General features: G+C 42.6%; 2 protein-coding genes across 8 annotated transcripts in view; one reads left to right on the forward strand and one right to left on the reverse strand.

The window, feature by feature from the left end:
• Positions 1-10,734, reverse strand: part of LOC110538041 (TOM1-like protein 2) — a 43,846-nt gene extending 33,112 nt beyond the window's left edge. For 3 of the 7 annotated variants that reach the window (XM_090194060.1, XM_090194056.1, XM_090194055.1), the window contains exon 1: positions 9,211-9,485. In XM_090194060.1, the coding sequence (XP_090050186.1) occupies positions 9,211-9,262 (52 nt within the window). In that variant the 5' untranslated portion in view covers positions 9,263-9,485. Of the gene's footprint in view, positions 1-9,210; positions 9,486-9,988; positions 10,105-10,506 lie in introns of those variants that run through there. The other 4 variants (XM_090194062.1, XM_090194059.1, XM_090194057.1 and 1 more) reach the window with 4 other exon arrangements.
• On the forward strand, positions 10,069-21,919 carry LOC110485239 (dynein regulatory complex subunit 3). The gene is made up of 13 exons (XM_036938993.2): positions 10,069-10,146; positions 10,636-10,841; positions 11,000-11,116; positions 11,319-11,485; positions 11,668-11,814; positions 12,424-12,543; positions 12,777-12,889; positions 13,126-13,300; positions 14,582-14,713; positions 18,313-18,383; positions 18,652-18,775; positions 21,300-21,431; positions 21,636-21,919. Exons 2-13 carry the CDS (start codon positions 10,682-10,684, stop codon positions 21,741-21,743), a joined length of 1,566 nt encoding a protein of 521 aa, XP_036794888.2. The 5' UTR covers positions 10,069-10,146; positions 10,636-10,681; the 3' UTR covers positions 21,744-21,919.
• Positions 21,920-21,965: the final 46 nt, after the last annotated feature.

Consider the following 21,965-nt stretch of genomic DNA (forward strand, 5'->3'; position numbering starts at 1 on the left):
CTCAGCATTTAACACCATAGTACCCTCCAAACTCATCATCAAGCTCGAGACCCTGGGTCTCGACCCCGCCCTGTGAAACTGGGTACTGGACTTCCTGACGGGCCGCTCCCAGGTGGTGAGGGTAGGTAACATCTCCACCCCGCTGATCCTCAACACTGGGGCCCCACAAGGGTGCGTTCTGAGCCCTCTCCTGTACTCCCTGTTCACCCACGACTGTGTGGTCATGCACGCCTCCAACTCAATCAGCAAGTTTAGGGACGACACTACAGTGGTAGGCTTGATTACCAACAACGACGAGACGGCCTACAGGGAGGAGGTGAGGGCCCTCGGAGAGTGTTGTCAGGAAAATAACCTCACACTCAATGTCAACAAAACAAAGGAGATGATTGTGGACTTCAGGAAACAGCAGAGGGAGCACCCCCCTATCAACATCGATGGGACAGTAGTGGAGAGGGTAGTAAGTTTTAAGTTCCTCGGCGTACACATCACAGACAAACTGAATTGGTCCACCCACACAGACAGCGTCGTGAAGAAGGCGCAGCAGCGCCTCTTCAACCTCAGGAGGCTGAAGAAATACGGCTTGTCACCAAAAGCACTCACAAACTTCTACAGATGCACAATCGAGAGCATCCTGCCGGGCTGTATCACCGCCGGGTACGGCAACTGCTCCGCCCACAACCGTAAGGCTCTCCAGAGGGTAGCGAGGTCTGCACAACGCATCATCGGGGGCAAACTACCTGCCCTCCAGGACACCTACACCACCCAGGAAGGCCATAAAGATCATCAAGGACAACAACCACCCGAGCCACTGCCTGTTCACCCCGCTATCATCCAGAAGGCGAGGTCAGTACAGGTGCATCAAAGCAGGGACCGAGAGACTGAAAAACAGCTTCTATCTATTTCAAGGCCATCAGACTGTTAAACAGCCACCACTAACATTGAGTGGCTGCTGCCAACACACTGACTCAACTCTAGCCACTTTAATAATGGGAATTGATGGAAATTGACGTAAAATATATCACTAGCCACTTTAAACAATGCTACTTAATATAATGTTTACATACCCTACATTACTCATCTCATATGTACAGTGGGGCAAAAAAGTATTTAGTCAGCCACCAATTGTTCTCCCACTTAAAAAGATGAGGCCTGTAATTTTCATCATAGGTACACTTCAACTATGACAGACAAAATTAGAAAAAAAATCCAGAAAAATCACATTGTTGGATTTTTTATGAATTTATTTGCAAAATATGGTGGAAAATGGGATGGGATCCTCCTCTTTTTAATAGAGGCCATCAAATCTCTTTTCTCACACAATAGCCTACAGAAATGTTGAGCAACATGAGCTCACATGAAATGTTTGATTAGATTTTCCATTCAATTTGCATTGATGTCAGAGTGATTAGAGGGACAATAGAGTGCTGAGTACCAGGCAGTTAGCAAGTTTGGTAGGCTACTAATGACCATCAGCAGCATCAGTGCTTGGAGTAGGCTAATTACCATGACTAAACGGTCATGTGGAATTTGACTGCCCTCATGACTCGTGACCACCGGTGTGGCGGTAATATGGTCACCCTAACAGCCCTATACAGAGTCATCCTTTTTGAGGCCTCTATTCGCAGAACAAGACAGCCATTACAGCCAGAGCTTTGAAAATAGAAGAGAGACTGATTGGGTGCAAGTTCAACCCAGGCTCCACCCCCACTCCCAGTGCCATGGAGTGAAACCAGTACAACCAGTCACGTGGCCACACAGGCGGAAGGCTGTGCCATCCACTGCCAACTCCACAAATCTCCATTTCAGATCCCTCTTCGCTCCCTGTCTGTTCTCTCGCTCTATACCCTCTTCCTCAATCCCACTATCTTTTCTCTCCCCCCCTTTGTCTGTCTTCCTCCCTCTCCCCCTCCCTATTCCTCAATCCACTAATGCATAGCTCTGAGATAGACATTTGAAATTGGCTCATTATATGACCCAAACATGTATCCATGGTTACCAAACTATTCCTCTGTCTTATAGTCTTCTTTTCAACAGCTCGTCATAGAGGGCTTATTACCAGAGAGTGCTCCAACCCATTAGGGACAAATCCATGGGCCTGCTAGCTACACTAACCCTTCCACTAATGGAGATGGCAGGCAGATTGTTCTGTTTCCTCCAGGATGTGTAGCTGCTTTCCCTCTATGATGGTCTCTGTCTCTTTAGCAGCTAAAAGGAAGGAGATGGAGTCAGCATCTAGGCCAACTGTACTCTGAGACAGAGTAGTTACACTAGTATCAAACCTCAAGCCACACACACACAATCCACCCACCACAAACAAACACACCATCCACACAAATACGCACACACACTGCAAACATAAACACACACTTGCTAACACACACACACACACACACCATCCACCATGCCTCTCTCTCTCTCTCATCCTGTCCACCCCCTGCCTGTCAGGCCACTTAAGGTAATGAGAAAGGACAATTAAGATTCACAATGCAAACCTCATCAGTAGGGTTGCTGCCTGTTCTGTTGCCCTGTCTCTGAGTGCTCTCCCATTTCCTCTGTGGGAAGTGAACCTGATCCCTTTCCCCTGTCTTGCTGCTGCTGTACTGTGGTGTTGGGTACCACTCTCACCACCAGCACTGTATCCACACGGACAGACAGAATGCCTTTATGGACAGCACAGTACAGTGAGCACTCAACCAGAGAGATAACACACTGGGGCAGATGATTTAAAGCTAGTAGCTCCTAAAGAAATTAAAGATCCACTCTCCTGCTCGCTGGGCACAGTGTGTAGTGACCTGAGCAGACCGCTCTCAGAGCTGACAATGATGATGATGGTAGTAGGGACTTAGCCTAGCTGGTGTGGTGGTGTTCAGCGGTGGCCATCTAGGATGACTTGGCACCAAGCTGGCTGGGGAAGCAGGGCAGTGGGCAGGGGGACACACCCTGGCCTGTAGGCTACACTCACAGCAATGAAAGACCCTTCTTCTGCACCTCCTCAGACCAACTTCCTTCTAACCTGGTCCCAGATTGTGACCATGATGACCAATGGAGTTGATAAGGCAGCACAAATATATCTGGAACCAGGCTAACTTCCTTCCTCCAGAGTATACCCATGATATGTTCCCATTCTGATTTCACACAGATGCATGACTAGGGGCTAATAAACTGTGGCCATTATCAGCTTCAGACATCAATATCTCATCTTCGGAAAAAGGCCTAACCATGAGAAACTGGACTGAATGCATGGGAAACTGTGCAATCTGCCTGGGTGACATCCTAGGAGATTCTCTCAGCGACAATGCAGAGAGGACAGCTTACCCCCCACCTTGTCTGCTGTCTAGTTTGTTAGGCTATACATGATCTCAACTGAGCAGTAAGGATACAGTACTGAAGACCTTTATAACATAGGATAGTTATGGTTGTAGCTAGGGCCTTGAGCAGTAAGGATACAGTACTGAAGACCTTTATAACATAGGATAGTTATGGTTGTAGCTAAGGCCTTGAGCAGTAAGGATACAATACTGAAGACCTTTATAACATAGGATAGTTATGGTTGTAGCTAGGGCCTTGAGCAGTAAGGATACAGTACTGAAGACCTTTATAACATAGGATAGTTATGGTTGTAGCTAGGGCCTTGAGCAGTAAGGATACAGTACTGAAGACCTTTATAACATAGGATAGTTATGGTTGTAGCTAGGGCCTTGAGCAGTAAGGATACAGTACTGAAGACCTTTATAACATAGGATAGTTATGGTTGTAGCTAGGGCCTTGAGCAGTAAGGATACAGTACTGAAGACCTTTATAACATAGGATAGTTATGGTTGTAGCTAGGGCCTTGAGCAGTAAGGATACAGTACTGAAGACCTTTATAACATAGGATAGTTATGGTTGTAGCTAGGGCCTTGAGCAGTAAGGATACAGTACTGAAGACCTTTATAACATAGGATAGTTATGGTTGTAGCTAGGGCCTTGAGCAGTAAGGATACAGTACTGAAGACCTTTATAACATAGGATAGTTATGGTTGTAGCTAAGGCCTTGAGCAGTAAGGATACAGTACTGAAGACCTTTATAACATAGGATAGTTATGGTTGTAGCTAGGGCCTTGAGCAGTAAGGATACAGTACTGAAGACCTTTATAACATAGGATAGTTATGGTTGTAGCTAAGGCCTTGAGCAGTAAGGATACAGTACTGAAGACCTTTATAACATAGGATAGTTATGGTTGTAGCTAAGGCCTTGAGCAGTAAGGATACAGTACTGAAGACCTTTATAACATAGGATAGTTATGGTTGTAGCTAGGGCCTTGAGCAGTAAGGATACAGTACTGAAGACCTTTATAACATAGGATAGTTATGGTTGTAGCTAGGGCCTTGAGCAGTAAGGATACAGTACCAGGGCCTAAAATTAACACCTGCGGGTAGATTTTGTCATTGGTGGGTAAAATGTCTATTTCACCAGCCACGTTGGCGGGTTGTCAGGGCTCCACAGTGCAAGCATTTCACTCGCATGTGAATAAAAAGTCAAGTTCGATCACATTTATAGTAAAATAAATGCTCCAGTAGCTTTTTTCAAAGTATTTTGCCGTTTTGTTTCATAGCTGGTAAATTAAGTCTATGAACTACGAATCCTATATAGCCTATTTCATCTTACGCTGGAACCCTGGGTGCATGCGAAGAGTTGAGCGAAAGGTACATTTTTAGAAGTTAATTTTTATAAGCGCTGCGCACAGGCATAAATATTGGTCTAATTTACTTGAACTGAAAGTCTACTGAAGTGAGACTTGTCCATTTACATTGTGTTGTTCACAGGCTAGGTTGTTTTTCTATGTTTGAGTTTCAATTGCAAGGGAAGAGAAAACAACACCTCTACTAGTCAGACTCAATCACAGGCTCAAACATGACTGGAGTCGCGCTACCACGGTAACCTCCCACCCTTAAATGGGCAGGTGAAAATGTTTGTCTCATCTGTGATAGTTTGGTTTAATGACGCAGGTCACAAAAAAATGAAATTAAACAATTTAACACATTATTTCTTACTAATAATACAAGTATTGTTTCAGAAACATTAAAGCATGCTCATCTGTTTTTTTGTGTTTTGTTGGTATAATTTTAGCAGGGGAAAAAATCTGAGTGGCTGGTAGAAACTGGGTGGTTCGAGCACTGAATGCTGTTTGGCTGAAAGCCGTGATTGGCTGAAAGCCTTGGGATATCAGACCATATACCACGGGTATGCCAAAACATGTATTTTTACTGCTCTAATTACATTGGTAACCAGTTTATAATAGCAATAAGGTACCTCGGGTGTTTGTGGTATATTGCCAATAAGGGCAAGGGCTGTATCCAGGCACTCCACGTTGCGTCATGCAAAAGAACATTCCTTATCCGTGGTATATTGGCCATATACCACACCCCCTCGGGCCTTATTGTTTAAATCTACCTGCCACAGTGGCTGGTGGACCAGAAAGTGAATCGTATGCCCTGTACAGTACTAGGATCTTCATAACATAGAATAATTATGGTTGTAGCAACGGCCTTGAGCTGTAAGAATACTGCACAAAAACCTTTAAAACATATAGATATTGATATAGTTGTAGCTAATGTCTTTATAAAACATGTATAGCCTAACTATTCTATCCATTGAGCCCTGGTTAGTATTCTGCCATGTTCCATTGTTCGTGCAATCGCCAATCCAATAGTTTTGCTGTGGATGTAAATGTGCTGTTAGATAATCAGTGACTCTATCAATGAAGGACACAGTCCCTGCCTGAGGGTACATAGGCCCAGTAGAGTCCTACCTAGCCTCAGCCCAGTCCCATCCAATCATCACAACCACATCTTATCTCAGCCCAGCCACACTCTCCTTCTGGCCCAACTACACTTTATCACAGAGTCTGCACAACCTGGGGTTGGCAACAGTCCATTGTATTACCTTTTATTTTATATTATTAACCTTTATTTAATCTGGGGAACCCATTGAGACCAGGGTCTCATTTCCATTGGTGCCCTGAGAACAACAGCTTAAGCAATGTGAGAAACCATTCAACCAAATTACAGTTACCACATTTCAAATGAATTACAATACACTAAAAAGGGCAGTAGTAAATAATATATACAATCGATAAAAACAAGAGCCCAAAATTCAGAATTTGGGACCAAATAATCAAGTTTCAGAGTGACCTGTAGGTCATTCCAGGACAGAGGGCCATAGTAACTGAAAGCAGTCTTCCCTAACTCAGAGGGAACCCGCGGATCCTCTAGGACCAACCAGTCTAGAGACTGAGTCTTGTAGTTACTAGATTTCCAATTTAGAAATGAGGTAGTATGGGCGTTTCTGGAGAAGTGCTTTATATATGAGTAATAGCCAATGTTGGGCCCTTCTGGTCGTCAGAAACTCCCAGGCAACTATATAAGAGACAATGATGCTTATGGAAATGATCACCAGTGATAAAACACACGGCTGAGTATATAGCCACAGAACTTAGAAGTCCACACTTGTTAAACAGCCCTCAAAAGAAGCAAGCCAATAACAACGCTATTTTGAAATGTTTTATTTAACTTATAATATGGAGGTGCTATAGAAGTTGTCAAATAGCCTAGACCCCCCTCACCTAGAAGTGAAAAATTATTCCTGCTTTACCACATCTAGACCAATCCCAACCGCAGGGATCACTCCGTTATTTTCCTTCTGTTATCTCCCAAATCACAGGCCCAGGAGCAGGGCCTGGAGAAATGTCCACAGACTGAGCCAGTTACACCTGTTGCAGGGGTAAACAAACTAGGCTAACTGAGCTTCAAAATATTATGACTGTGATTATAAAAGCCTTAAAGCTGTTCGTAAAGCTAACTGTCATGGTTATTAGTACAGTAGATAGAAGATCTATGCACACTACACAGTGGACCAAGCCTATCAAATCAGGCATTCCCTATCCATATAATTTTGCATGCCCTACTGTACAAGGCCTCAGTATGAACCTAGCTCTGGTCCAGGGCATTATGTGTGGCTTACTGAGCTACAATAAACCATACAGACAGGGTGGAAAATAAAAGCCTGAAGGTAGTAACAGGTTAGGCTACACAAAATGCAATTTCCATTAGGTATTGGGCTAATCAGGAACACAGAAGAGCTTCTAACATGTTTATTTTCTTATGCCTTTAATGCCCATAAACACTTCAATATTCAAGTCAATATTTCAGTCCAAATAAACACTGTTGAAGCTCATCGTCCCAATGACAGTGCAGGAAACTGCCCGGAAAAAAGCTATGTCTTTAGGAACTGCAGGAGGGAGGGCATTGAGGGGAAGGAGGAACTTTGAGGGAAGCTACAGGGGGATGTCGACTAGCTTCCTCATCACCATTCATTACAATCCCAACTGACCGAACTACCACCCTAACAACGGAGCCCATGGAAAAAAACTGGGCACGGTTTAGTGGCGGCTGGTAGCCTAGTGGTTAGAACGTTGGGCCAGTAACCGAAAGGTTGCTGGATCGAATCCCGAACTGACAAGGTAAAAATCTGTTGTTCTGCCCCTGAACAAGGCAGTTCAGTTAACCCACTGTTCCCCGGGTAGGCCGTCATTGTAAATAAGAATTTGTTCTTAACTGACTTGCCCTCCTAGTTAAATAAATAAATAAAAAGTTAAATAAAAATCTAGGTCAGCTAGTCACTGAAAGGCTGGCAACATAGCCACCCGTGGTTGACAATGCAAGTCTATCTTCTCGTAATAGAAGTGAAGCTGCAATGAATCATCTTTGAAGGGTGTTTTGCTAATGTGTCATCAGTATTTGTGAGAAAGCTCATTGTGTGCTTTTTGTCTGCATGAACCTAGCTCTGGTCCAGGGCATTATGTGTGGCTTACTGAGCTACAATAAACCATACAGACAGGGTGGAAAATAAAAGCCTGAAGGTAGTAACAGGTTAGGCTACACAAAATGCAATTTCCATTAGGTATTGGGCTAATCAGGAACACAGAAGAGCTTCTAACATGTTTATTTTCTTATGCCTTTAATGCCCATAAACACTTCAATATTCAAGTCAATATTTCAGTCCAAATAAACACTGTTGAAGCTCATCGTCCCAATGACAGTGCAGGAAACTGCCCGGAAAAAAGCTATGTCTTTAGGAACTGCAGGAGGGAGGGCATTGAGGGGAAGGAGGAACTTTGAGGGAAGCTACAGGGGGATGTCGACTAGCTTCCTCATCACCATTCATTACAATCCCAACTGACCGAACTACCACCCTAACAACGGAGCCCATGGAAAAAAACTGGGCACGGTTTAGTGGCGGCTGGTAGCCTAGTGGTTAGAACGTTGGGCCAGTAACCGAAAGGTTGCTGGATCGAATCCCGAACTGACAAGGTAAAAATCTGTTGTTCTGCCCCTGAACAAGGCAGTTCAGTTAACCCACTGTTCCCCGGGTAGGCCGTCATTGTAAATAAGAATTTGTTCTTAACTGACTTGCCCTCCTAGTTAAATAAATAAATAAAAAGTTAAATAAAAATCTAGGTCAGCTAGTCACTGAAAGGCTGGCAACATAGCCACCCGTGGTTGACAATGCAAGTCTATCTTCTCGTAATAGAAGTGAAGCTGCAATGAATCATCTTTGAAGGGTGTTTTGCTAATGTGTCATCAGTATTTGTGAGAAAGCTCATTGTGTGCTTTTTGTCTGCATTTTTCAGCATAGTCAAATGTCAAATGACGTATCTTCCCGTTTATCCCCTTCCATTATCAATGTCATGCCTGTACGGACTTAAAGAATACAGACCAACTGTTCGAATGTGAATTCATTAATTACTTTACAAGCACTAGTCAGTGTCATAAAAACACTATTTGGCAAATGAGACCGCACATCGTAATTGATAAACAATTTCAATTGAAAAACTGTTCCCCGGCTGTTGTATCATTGCATTTCAAAACAAAGGAGAATCCAGTACAAAACTCCCTCGTGAAATAATTTCGCTTCATTTGGAGCAAATTTGTACTTTCCAGCAAATGTGCCACCCTGATTCCAATTAGCTTAGCTAACGTTTGCATGGGCTAGCCGCGAACCGATATTTATAAGGTTACTGTAGCTGGTCGATGATGCTACAGCTAGCTAGCTTAGCTCGCTACTGGTGCTTCTGAATGCCGTACAATAACACATGTAAGTCACCATTCAAACCTTACATTATGGCTTTATAAGACCTGATTAAACAGTATCTATAGCTGGTAACTTACCTAAGCACTGGCCCACAGGAGTGCTGTACGGATTGCCCAGTAAGAACTCCATCTTTATGACAACAAACAATACCCACAGAATGACAGAAGCTGGAAGAGAGGCGCATTATCTGCAAGTCCCTCCCACTGAGCAACCACATTGGAAGATAAAACTGAGATATCAATCTGTATGGCTGGATTTATTGTCGATCAAAATTAGCAGCTATCCAGGGTATGTTCACCACCAACACTAAAGATAGCTATCTATGCACAAGATCCAAGCCTTTGCTGGATGTGATCGATGTTAACGTTACTGTTCATGTTATGTATCACAACCTGCAGTGATTGGGAGTCCCATTGGGCAGCGCACAATTGGCCCAGCGTCGTCCGGGTTTGGCCGGTATAGGCCGTTATTGTACATAATAATGTGTTCTTAACTTACTTGCCAAGTTAAATAAAGGTTACATTTAAAATATTTATATATATATATATTAATATTAACAATAAAGTATTGTTGTTTGGGGAAATTACTTTAAACCTTTCCCTACAATCTGTACTATCAAACTATTGTTGTTGTTTGATTGACTTGATTCTGAATATCCCGATAATTTCTAACATACTGCACTCGATGGGATAAACTAGCTAGATAAACTCTGGGTTACATGGCATATTTCAGGAAATCCTGACCAATACAGCGCTGATCCTGGCTAGAAGAGATAAACATTAATGATTCCCTTGATTCTAATAATTGTAATTTAAGTACATAATATTCACAAAGAACCCCCATAGTAATGCTTACATTGGTTCGCATAGTGCATATCGGAAGAACTGTATCCTCTGTGAAATTGTTTAAAACTGTTTAGCTATAAACGTTTCCGTGTTCCATGTAGCCCAGTCCTGCTGCCTGGTTGCTAGGCAACATTATACATCTGTGCGCAAAAGACGTGGGTTTGAAAGGTATGAGGCTGATAACATACATTTATTTTCAAATTACTTTGTTGTTTGGTTTTCTTGTGGTCTCTCAAAACAGCAGCTTGTGAGAGAGAGAGCAATCTGATACCTTTTTAATTTAGCAGAAATTAGGTTACTCAGCTCTGGCTTGTTGTGTTGTGTTACTGCTGAAAAAGTACTAGCTACTATTAGCTAGCTAACGTTAAGTTACTGTATTATAGCTATCTATATAAACGTTTGTTTACAATATTTATAGCTAGCCACCGTAGCTAACGTTAGCCAGTTAACCTAGCATAAATACATTATACACAGTTTGTGTTTATTTGTTATTGCAAAACAGCCACTCAACTCTACAAAGCTACGTACCTGGCAGGATTGTGATGACACTGAGACTCACTGTTTATCAATCAGAAAAACATTTGTTAGACCTACAACCACCGCCAGACAGTGGCATTGAATGCAGCATTTGATATTGCGCTGCCCTTCTCTCCACAGTAACAGTACAGGGTAGAGAGTCAGGGGATCCAGAGACATTAGCAGGATGAGCAGGCTATATGATACCGCAGAGCCCAGTTTGGTGGACGAGGAGCTACTGCAGAAGGCAGTGGAGGAGCAAGGCCCTCAAGACCAGGCTGGGCAGATTGCCAAGGAGGAGGGCATGCAGTATGACGAAGTCTGCCAATTGCGCCTGGACTACAAGAGTAAGACATTTGACAGATGTTGATGTTCTTCATTCATTTGCATACTTTTTTGGTGCAGGCATGTCATGTCCATTGTCCACAGAGAGAAGGGCAATAGTTGCAGTGGAAATAGTTTTTATTCCTTACTTTGTCCGTATTTTTTATATTTTTGTCCATAGACATCCTGAAGATTGATCACCTGTGGCAGTTCACGTCTCTGACCAAGCTACAACTGGACAATAACATAATTGAGAAGATTGAAGGACTGGGGTGCCTCACTAATCTAAAATGGCTGGGTAAGAAAGCCGTCTCTCATAGACCCTGAATATGTTCCACATACAGTAAATGTTAGACAGGTAATGTATGTGTTAAACTGTATATAGCTAGATCAAGATGACTATATTGTTTGTCACTAAAAGACAAGCCCTTCACTGTTACAAGTCTATTATGGCCTAGCTATCAATATTATCTTTCTCTCTATCTTCTCTTCTCCTCTAGATCTGTCCTTCAATATCATTGAGGGGATCGAGGGGTTGGATTCTCTGGTGAAGCTGGAAGACTTGAGTCTCTACAACAACAGAATCTCTGTCATTGAGAACATGGACACACTCCTAAACCTACACGTTCTCTCTATTGGGAACAACTTCCTGGCTCAGTTGGAAAATGTGAGTAACTTTCATGCACTACATACATGTATTGTTTATGTTTCAAATTATGAATGTAAACTCTCAAATTGTATACTGTAGAATATTTGTGACAAAATATGTTATTTTCATGGCATGGGCTGGTATTGCATGTTTGCTGGACACTGTAGGAATTGCAATCAACCATATCCTCTGATTCCCAGGTGATCTACCTCAGAAAGTTCAAGAACCTGCGCACTCTCAACCTAGCTGGAAACCCCATCTGCAAAGAGGACCGCTACAAGATCTTTGTTGCTGCCTACCTTCCAGAGTTGGTTTACTTGGACTTCAGGCTACTGGATGAACAAACAGTGAGTGACGGAACAGGGTGAAATTGCCCCTTGACACTTATATTGGGTCAGTCTTCTAATCCCCCCACTAATGGTTAAGGTTAGGATCGGGGAGGGGAAGCTGATCCTAGATCTGTACCTATAAGAAACACATCCCTGGCGTTAGAGCGACAGGCACAGGAGCACCAATGGGCTGACAAGGTTGTACAGTATATATATGTGCTTGTATCCACACCAAGTCTTACAAAACACAAGTCTTACAAAATAAGAGATTTATGCCTAGGCTCAGGGGCATTCCTGTCCTGATGAATTAAAGCATTGATGTAAACGAGAGCATTACAAAACGGTTAGTCATGGATTACAAACGTTTCCCCTGGGAATCAGACAGCTGAATAAGCACCATACTAAAAGCAGAATTGCAAAACTGCTGAACTGACAAACCTTTACACATCCCATCCATATTGTAACCACAGATTTAAAGAACAGTTCCAGAGGTCTAGTTTATACATTTTTCTTCAAGCACTGCACTGGATATACCATTAGTTTGTATTAATACATGAATACCTTGCTTTTTTTTTACTCTACCAACCATTTAGGCAGGCATTGAACATTAAGTATTTCCTTATGTAGCGAGAGCAGGCGTTTGGAAAATACCAGTATGCCATTGAGGAGATGCGCCACAATGAGGCCCAGGAGAGAAGGGCGATGGATGCTAGGCAAGAGCAAGAGGACGAGCTGCAGTTGCACAGGGTACCCTACGAAAAACCTACATTCAGAGCAAAGCATACATTCTACATCCATGTGTGCATTGAGCTTGAAATCATTGGGTAACTCTGCCATCTACTGTTGTGTGTGTGTGTGTGTGTGTGTGTGTGTGTGTGTGTGTGTGTGTGTGTGTGTGTGTGTGTGTGTGTGTGTGTGTGTGTGTGTGTGTGTGTGTGTGTGTGTGTGTGTGTGTGTGTGTGTGTCTTCCCTACTTACAGGATGCCTTTGTGGAGCTCTTGAATGGCCCATATCTGTTTGACAGCATGTACGCAGATGATGCAGAGGCAGCCAAGCTGGCCTACCTCCCCGGAGTGTCTGTACTACTAGAGACATATCCTTCTCCATACTCTGTTCTCTCAGTGTCAGTCTATTTGGAGCATGCCTTCTCCCTTTGACAACTGGCCCTTGATTTGATGGATGGCTAAAAGCAGAGGCAGGTGAAATAATAGTAGAATGATATATCTTGTTGTAAGATAGGGATTTCAAGGAGAGAAAATAACTGGAAAATAACACAAGTCCATTATTCTACTATTGCATCGAAGGCTCCTTCCTTGACTCTGTTCCTACATACAAGAGCCACCTGGTGGCGCTGTGTGTGCAGGTGTTTGAGATTGGCTTGGCACAGCGCGGCCGAAGGGAAGACGAGGTCAAGTCCTTCTTTGACTGTTCCAGAGAAGCCGTGGACGACAACCAGCAGAGAGCAGCACAGATCGCTGCAGACTTTGAGAAAGCCAGGAGACAGGTGCGTCATGGGACTGTAGCTTTTAAGGTCATGTCAAGAAAGGATGCCGCTAATGTCAAAGTGATGTCAAAACCTGCATATCCGAGTAGCGTTGGGGAGAATTTTAGCATTTTTGCTAACACTAATGCTTTTCCTAACCTTAACCTAATTCTCCTAACCTGCTACATTGATTCTCCTAACCTGCTGCGTGGGTTGTCCTAACATGCTACGAAGAGTAACTTCTGATATTAGCGGCATTCCATCTAGTCAAAACCGGCTTTCACTTGCACTGACAGTGAAATGGTCCCGTTTGAGAGCATCAGTTCAGCGCAGACTGGCAGATTACAAATCTTAATTAGTAGACCAATTGGCAAGTCTAATTGGAAAATGTTGGCCACACAATTGGCAAGTCTAATTGGAAAATGTTGGCCACACAATTGGCAAGTCTAATTGGAAAATGCTTTAATTACAGTTCTTCCCTGCCCATGCAACCTTTATCAATATGTAAAAGTTTTTTAAAAATCCTAAATTAGCACTCCTACTCTGAGATGCTTTATAATAATAATAATATATTTAATTTATTTTGCGCTTTTCATTATACAGATAATCTCAAAGATGCTAAAAAACAATACAAAAGTACATGTAGTTCTTGGGCTGGACAATGGTCTTCAACAGAGGCTAAATATGAATATGGCCCATAGAATTCAACTGACTCCTATCGGCCCCATCTCTATGGAGGGATATAAGTGTCAAAATACATTTCATTTGAATTATTTTTGAACAAATATTACGTATTTAATGTATTTAAATGCACTGAATATCTTCTTGGCCACACATAGATAATGTAAGAGCCATGTTCTTTAGAGAGTTCGGCAATTGAGGTTTTCTGCATGATGTGCATTTGCATGACACTACAACATTCTATGGCAGCCATGGTAGTGCTGCATTAAAATAACATGTGGAATATAATGTCTAGAAGGAGCATTGTGATGTATTTACATGAAACTTTCAAATTCTATGGCAGCTTTGTTAGCGCCCCATTAATATTACATGGGGAATATTTAAATAATGCTCTGTAACTGAATGTCTAGAATAAGAACAATAATCAAAAATATTACTGAAATATATGGCTCTGGATAATGATTTAACAAACTGCTGAAAAAAAACCTGAGAGCAACAGTTTAACAAAAACGGTGCGATTTTTATCATTTCAAATACATTGTACATGAATCTTACAAATCACAAAAAAATCATGCAAATCACACATGAATGTTGTGTATCTCCACGTGGCCACACACCCAGGTGATGTCTGAGATACAGCTGGCCACAGATGCACGTCTCCTGGAGGCCCAGCTGAACCACTGCAGCGAGGAGATCAACCAGCTCTGTGACAGCCTCATGACCCAGGAGCTGCAGCTCGTCGACCAGCTGGAGGTGTGTGTGTGTCTGTCTGTCTTCTTGGTGACAGGGGGGCAGTATTGAGTAGCTTGAATGAATAAGGTGCCCAGAGTAAACTGCATGCTACTCAGTCCCAGATGCTAATAAATGCATAGTATTAGTAGTATTGGAATGAAAACATTCTGAAGTTTCTAAAACTGTTTGAATGATGTCTGTGAGTATAACAGAACTCATATGGCAGCCGAAAACCTGAGAAAAATCTAACCAGGAAGTGGGAAATCTGAAGTTTGTAGTTTTTCAACTCTTTGCCATTCCAATATACAGTGTAAATGGGGTCATATTGTACTTCATAAGGCTTCCACTATATGCCAACAGTCTTTAAAACTTTGTTTGAGGCTTCTACTATGAAGGGGGAGAGAATGAGAAGGGATTGAGCCAGGTGTCTGGCTGAGTGCTACAGGCTCGTGACACGAGGTCATGAGAGAGTTAGCTCTCGTTCCATTGCTTTTCTACAGACATAGGAATTCTCTGATTGGAACATTATTGAAGATTTATGATAAAAACATCCTAAAGATTGATTCTATACTTAGTTTGACATGTTTCTACGACCTGTAATATGACTTTTTGAACTTTTCGTTCGGCTGGACCTGAACGCGCATTTGGATTTGTTTACCAAACGCCCTAACAAGAGAAGCTATTTGGACATAAGGGAGTGCATTCTGATGAAGATCATCAGAGGTAAGTGAATATTTATAATGCTATTTCTGACTAATGTTGACTACACAATATGGCGGATATCTTTTTGGCTGCTTTGTTTTTTGAACGCTGAACTCAGATTATTGCATGGTTTGCTTTTTCCGTAAAGTTTTTGTTGAAATCTGACACAGCGGTTGCATTAAGGAGAAGTATATCTCTAATTCCACGTATAACACTTGTATTTTCATCAACATTTATGATGAGTATTTCTGTAAATTGATGTGGCTCTCTGCAAAATCACAGCATGTTTCAGAACTACTGAACGTAACGCGCCAATGTAAAATGAGATTTTTTGATATAAATATGCACTTTAGCGAACAAAACATACATATATTGTGTAACATGAAGTCCTATGAGTGTCATCTGATGAAGATCATCAAAGGTTAGTGATTCATTTTATCTCTATCTGTGCTTTTTGTGACTCCTCTTTGGCTGGAAAAAATGGCTGTGTTTTTCTGTGACTTGGTGGTGACCTAACATAATCGTTTGTGGTTCTTTCGCTGTAAAGCCTTTTTGAAATCAGACACTGTGGCTGAATTAACGAGAATTCTATCTTTAAAATGGTGTAAAATACTTGTATGCTTGAGGAATTTTAATTATGAGATTTTTGTTGTTTTGAATTTGGCGCCCTGCACTTTCACTGGCTGTTGGCGAGGTGGGACGCTACCGTCCAACATATCCCAGAGTTAAGATCTACATTCTTGGCCGCATTTAAATCTGAACTGAATAACTTCTAAGAGGTTAGGAGTAGTTGTTTTTACGGATCCACCTGTACCAATCCAAGATACCCGATCTGGGACCCGATTAGGGGCAGGTCCAGAATTCTAAATAATGTCATGGATCTGGGTCGGATCTCATATGAAATTCTCGGGTCTCTGGTATGTGTCCTTTTTTGTCCTTTTTTTAAATTACATTTTTTACTTTGACCCCTTTTACTCCCCAATTTCGTGATATCCAATTGGTGTTTACAGTCTTGTCCCATCGCTGCAACTCCCCTACAAACTCGGGAGAGACAAAGGTTGAGAGCTATGCGTCCTCCAAAACACGACCCTGTCAAGCCACACTGCTTCTTGACACACTTCTTAACCCGGAAGCCAACCACACCAATGTGTCGGAGGAAACACTGACCAGCTGGCGACCAAAGTTGCCCAGCCGCCACAAGGAGTTGCTAGACGGTGATTGGACAAGGAAATCCAGGCCGGCCAACCCTCCCCTAACCCAGACCACGCTCCCGGTCATGGCTGGCTGTGACACAGCCTGGGATCAAACCCGGGTCTGTAATGAAGCCTCAAGCACTGCGAAGCAGTGCCTTAGAGAGCTGTGCCACTCGGGAGGCCTTGGGTCTGTGTCATTTTAACTGACTTGTCTAGAAGGACCCGTACAGAGCCGAACGTGACTGCTGCAGTAGTTGTTGTTGACCAATCATTAGTCATCAAAGCGTCAATAGGCTACAGTCATATAGGCTCTGTGTGTGGCAAAAGTTAGGAGATATGTAATCATTGGAAGACGGAATTAAAATGACAGAATTAAAAGTTAAAGGAGAAGGATAGGCTACAACGACCAAGAGCCAACAGGTAGACTGCTACTTAATATTCTGAATGGAGTTGTTGTTAATCAAATCTAAATTTATTTGTCACGTTATTTGTCAATGCTTACTTACAGGCTCTAATCAACAATGCAATTTCAAAATAAAATACATTTTAAAAAGGATGAGAAAGCGCATGCACTGCATCCTCAATTACCCTAGCTAGCTAATGTTAGCTAACTTAACTAGCTAGCTTCTCAAGGTTTGATGCAGTCAAAACAGGTACTGTGTAATCATATTGGATGATAAATAATCTAGCTATGGCAGCTATTTGTTTACTATAGTGCGTTTTGGCTTGTTGGTTGGTTGCTGTCTGTTGTCTCTCCCTCCCAGCTCCCTGTGTCACTCCCTCACCTTTCTCTTCCTCCTCTCGCGCTTTATCAGCTCCAGTTAATAAAACGCTTAAAAAATGGGTCTCCATATTAAAAAATATATATATATTTTTTAAATGTATGCATAATGGGTACAGGTGGGAAAGCCCAAGGTCCATATCAGAACAGGTCCAACTTCTTTTGGCCCGTGAAGACCTGTAGTTAGGAGGCCCCATAATGCAGAAACTGTTATCCTAGGTGACCTCTGGGTGATCTCCCTGAGGCCAAGTGCGAATGGCTATAAATTCAGTCATCGGGAGTTTCAAATGATAGAGATGTCTAATATGCGGCTCACTCTGACCCAAGTGGTCTCGACAGCCTTGATTTATGTTGTGACCAGGGGCCCGGAACACTTGGAGAACCAACAGATAAGCAAGAGTATTTATGCTTTACTGCCCTTCAGGAGGTTGGCAGATTGCTACACAGCTCTCAGAGGAACATGTCTGTCTCCCCATATGCATATGTCTGTCTGTCTGTCTGTCTGTCTGTCTGTCTGTCTGTCTGTCTGTCTGTCTGTCTGTCTGCCTGTCTGTCTGTCTGTTAAACCTTTAAATATAGAAGTCATTCGCCTTATCTTTGGGTACAGCATTTTCCACACCTTGAGAAAGTCAATTGGTGTGTGTGTGTGTGTGTGTGTGTGTGTGTGTGTGTGTGTGTGTGTGTGTGTGTGTGTGTGTGTGTGTGTGTGTGTGTGTGTGTGTGTGTGTGTGTGTGTGTGTGTGTGTGTGTGTGTGTGTGTGTGTGCACGGTTGATGTATATTATAGTACACGTGCAAGAGTTCATATGGAAACTCTCATTTATAGAAGAATGTTTGGAGTGGTTAATTAATACATTTTTATTTTCCATTTGATATCAAAACACACATTTCAATTTGAGATACGTTATTCATATGTCAATAACTATTCTCCTTTTTTTTCTATAGGACATAATCAAAGATTTTGAGAGGAACATTTCAGACATGGTTGCCGGATTCATTGAAGTTGTTCAAGGAATATATCCTTTTCTACCATAGGTATTTATTTCAATATAACTAAACGTTGCATGTGAATTATAATGGTGTTGCAGTGCACTGATGCAGTTATTCAAATCAGGGTCTGTATGTACCAAGCGTCTCAGAGTTAAAGTGCTGATTTAGGATCAGTTTTCCAATTAATAAGATGACATGGACAAGGAGGACCTGATCCTAGATCAGCACTCCTCCTCTGACACGCTTGATATACAGTGTACAGTGTCAGACAAAGTCTCCTTGACACAGACCCACTTTCGCCCAGTGCCGAGACTTAGAGAACCACCATCACGAGAAGCTACTGGAAATCGCTGTAGCAACCCTGGAGCGAGTGGCCAAGAATGAGCTGGAGGAGGATATGCCAGATGATGTCCGAATGGTCAGTGTCAGCAAATCCTACAGGCCATGGTCAAAAGTAGTGTACTATATGTGAAATAGGTGGCTATTTGAGACGCAGTCTAAATAGTGTTTCCCTACCCCTCTCTCAACCCTGTCTCTTATCTCCACAAACATTTTCAAATATTGTCAAAGACTCCAGCAACTCAAGTCATAGACTGTTCTCTCTGCTACCGCACGGCAAACTGTACCAGAGTGCTAAGTCTGGGATCAAAGGGCTCCTACCCCCAAGCCATTAGACTGCTAAATAGTTAACTAAATAGCTACCTGGACTATCTGCATTGACCCTTTTTGCACTAACTCTTTTTGACTCTATGCACACACTGGACTCTACCCACACACTCACACATACTTACACTGATACTCCAACACAGGCAGCGCTTTCAGACCGTATTCAGAAGTATTCAGACCGTTTGACTCTTTCCACATTTTGTTATGTTACAGCCTTATTCTAAAATTGATTAAATTATTTTTTCCCCTCATCAATCTACACACAGTATTCCATAATGACAAAGCAAAAACAGGTTTTTAGACAGATCCTCTCAAGCTCTGTCAGGTTGGATGGGGAGCGTCTCTGCACAGCTATTTTCAGGTCTTTCCAGAGATATTTGATCGGGTTCAAGTCCGGGCTCTGGCTGGGCCACTCAAGGACATTCAGAGACTTGTCCTGAAGCCACTCCTGCGTTGTCTTGGCTGTGTACTTAGGGTCGTTGTCCTGTTGGAAGGTGACCCTTCTCCCCAGTCTGAGGTCCTTAGCGCACCGGAGCAGGTTTTCATCAAGGATCTCTCTATACTTTGCTCCGTTCATCTTTTCCTCGATCCTGACTAGTCTACCAGTCCCTGCCTCTGAAAAACATCCCCACAGCATGATGCTGCCACCATCATGTTTCACTGTAGGGATGGTGCCAGGTTTCCTCCAGACGTGACGCTTGGCTTTCAGGTCAAAGAGTTCTTGTTTCTCATGGTCTGAGAGTCTTTTAGGTGCCTTTTGGCAAACTCCAAGTGGGCTGTCATGTGCCTTTTACTGAGGAGTGGCTTCCGTCTGGCCTCTTTACCATAAAGGCCTGATTGATGGAGTGCTGCAGAGATGGTTGTCCTTCTGGAAGCTTCTCCCATCTCCACAGAGGAACTCTGGAGCTCTGCCAGAGTGACCATCGGGTTCTTGGTCACCTCCCTGACCAAGGCCCTTCTCCCCTGATTGCTCAGTTTGTCCAGGCGGCCAGCTCTAGGAAGAGTCTTGGTGGTTCCAAATTTCTTCCATTTAAAAATGATGGAGGCCGCTCTGTTCTTGGGGACCTTCGATGCTGCCAACATTTTTTGGTACGCACCCCAGATCTGTGCCTCGACAAAATCCTGTCTCTGAGCTCTACGGACAAGTCCTTCGACCTCATGGCTTGGTTTTTGCTGTGACATGCACTGTCAACTGTGGGACCTTATATAGACAGGTATGTACCTTTCCAAATCAAGTCCAATCAATTGAATTTACCTCAGGTGGACTCCGATCAAGTTGAAGAAACATCTCAAGGATGATCAGTGGAAACAGGATGTACCTGAGGTCAATTTCGAGTCTCATATTAAAGGGTCTGAATACTTATGTAAATCAGTATTTCTGTGTTTTATTTTTGATACATTTGCTAAATGTTTGCTTTGTCATTATGGGGTATTGCATGTAGATTGATGAGGATTTTTTATTTACTTAATCCATTTCAGAATAAGGCTGTAACATAACAAAATATGGATAAAGTCAAGGGGTCTGAATACTTTCCGAATGCACTGAACACACTCACTTGCACATAACACTTCCACACACGCGCACATTTGCCACACACACACTTCCACACTCATCATATTGTATTCTGCATTGTTGGGAAGCATTTCACTGTCATTTACGAAGCATGTGACAATTAAAATTTGATTTAATATTGTATGTGTACATGCTCATCCATATTGCACTCAAACACACTGCACACAGTCCAACTGTATTCTGTTCTTACTGCTTTTCCACCCTCACTTCTCTGACAACATTTCCACTGTCACTGCTATTGAAACTACAGATCTGCTATCTTAATTTAATCAGTCTGTTGTCACAGACAATATACCGGCGCAGCAGAAAATGCATATGGTAGTGTATTCAAGGTTTAAAAAGTATTCTAAAGTTTGTAATTGCCCTAACAAAAACAAAAGTCTACCAAAACAAAAAATGTATATTCATTATAATCCACATAATTAATATTTCCTGTTTTCTTGTTGTGAGAAGCAGGGTCAAATTAAGATCTGTAGCACCTCAGCAGCACTTGCCCCAGTGGCACTCAGCAGTATTTTGATCCCACTGGTGCCATGGTGAAGTTTCCCCTAGGTACAGATTTCGGATCAGCTTTCCCTCCCTCAATCCTAACCTTGCCCATTATGTTGAGAATGAAAAACTGACCCAAGATCAGTGTCTTGGGGTAATTTCAGCCTGCATCATTCATCTGTGTTACACCGTGTCTGTCTGTCCCCCCATGCAGCTGTTTGTAGACAAGGACACAGTGATCAATGCAGTCAGCGCCTCCCACGACACCCACCTGCTGAAGATCGACAACCGTGAGGACGAGCTGATGACGCGCTGCAACAGCTGGATGAGTGCTCTGATGAAATCGGTAGGCAGGGGAATGCATGGAAATAGGATGACATAGATTGTATTTCTATGGGGAATGAGTTGAAATAGGATGACATACATTGTATTTCTATGGGGAAGGCAAGGCATTAACACAAACACTCAGTATGACAGTTTACAGTTTTCCACCATGAAGAATACCTTTTCATTTGTTGTTGTTTTGTCTCTTATTCGCCTGTCCATGCAGGTACAAGATGAAGAGGTGAAGCGGAATCGCAAGCGCATCTCAGAGATTCACAACTACATTGACTACGTTAGGGATCAGCTGGATGAGATGCAACATGAGCACCATTGATTAAGAAGAGGGGAAAGGAAATATAGCAGAAGAAACCATCCTAACACAGATTCAAGCCTCACAGACAAGCCTCAGGCATACAGCAAATGCCCTTATTTTCATACTTACTTATTTCCATGAACTTGGATTATAAGAACATTGAATTGTGTCAAAATGAAGTTCATTATTTTAATGAATCCTCAGTGTTATTTCCCTTGTGTTCATTTCCAGAAACAGGCAGAA

This window comes from Oncorhynchus mykiss, chromosome 12, assembly GCF_057628025.1.
Source record: "Oncorhynchus mykiss isolate SJ-2025 chromosome 12, ASM5762802v1, whole genome shotgun sequence".
Lineage (NCBI taxonomy): Eukaryota > Metazoa > Chordata > Actinopteri > Salmoniformes > Salmonidae > Oncorhynchus > Oncorhynchus mykiss.

Bases quoted from the DNA above. Each gene is read 5' to 3' on its own strand.
- LOC110485239 (XM_036938993.2), top strand. From the start codon at position 10,682: ATGAGCAGGCTATATGATACCGCAGAGCCCAGTTTGGTGGACGAGGAG. The intron at 12,544-12,776 runs GTACCCTACGAA...CCCTACTTACAG, and splicing joins ACGAGCTGCAGTTGCACAGG to GATGCCTTTGTGGAGCTCTT. The intron at 14,714-18,312 runs GTGTGTGTGTGT...TTTTTTCTATAG, and splicing joins AGCTCGTCGACCAGCTGGAG to GACATAATCAAAGATTTTGA.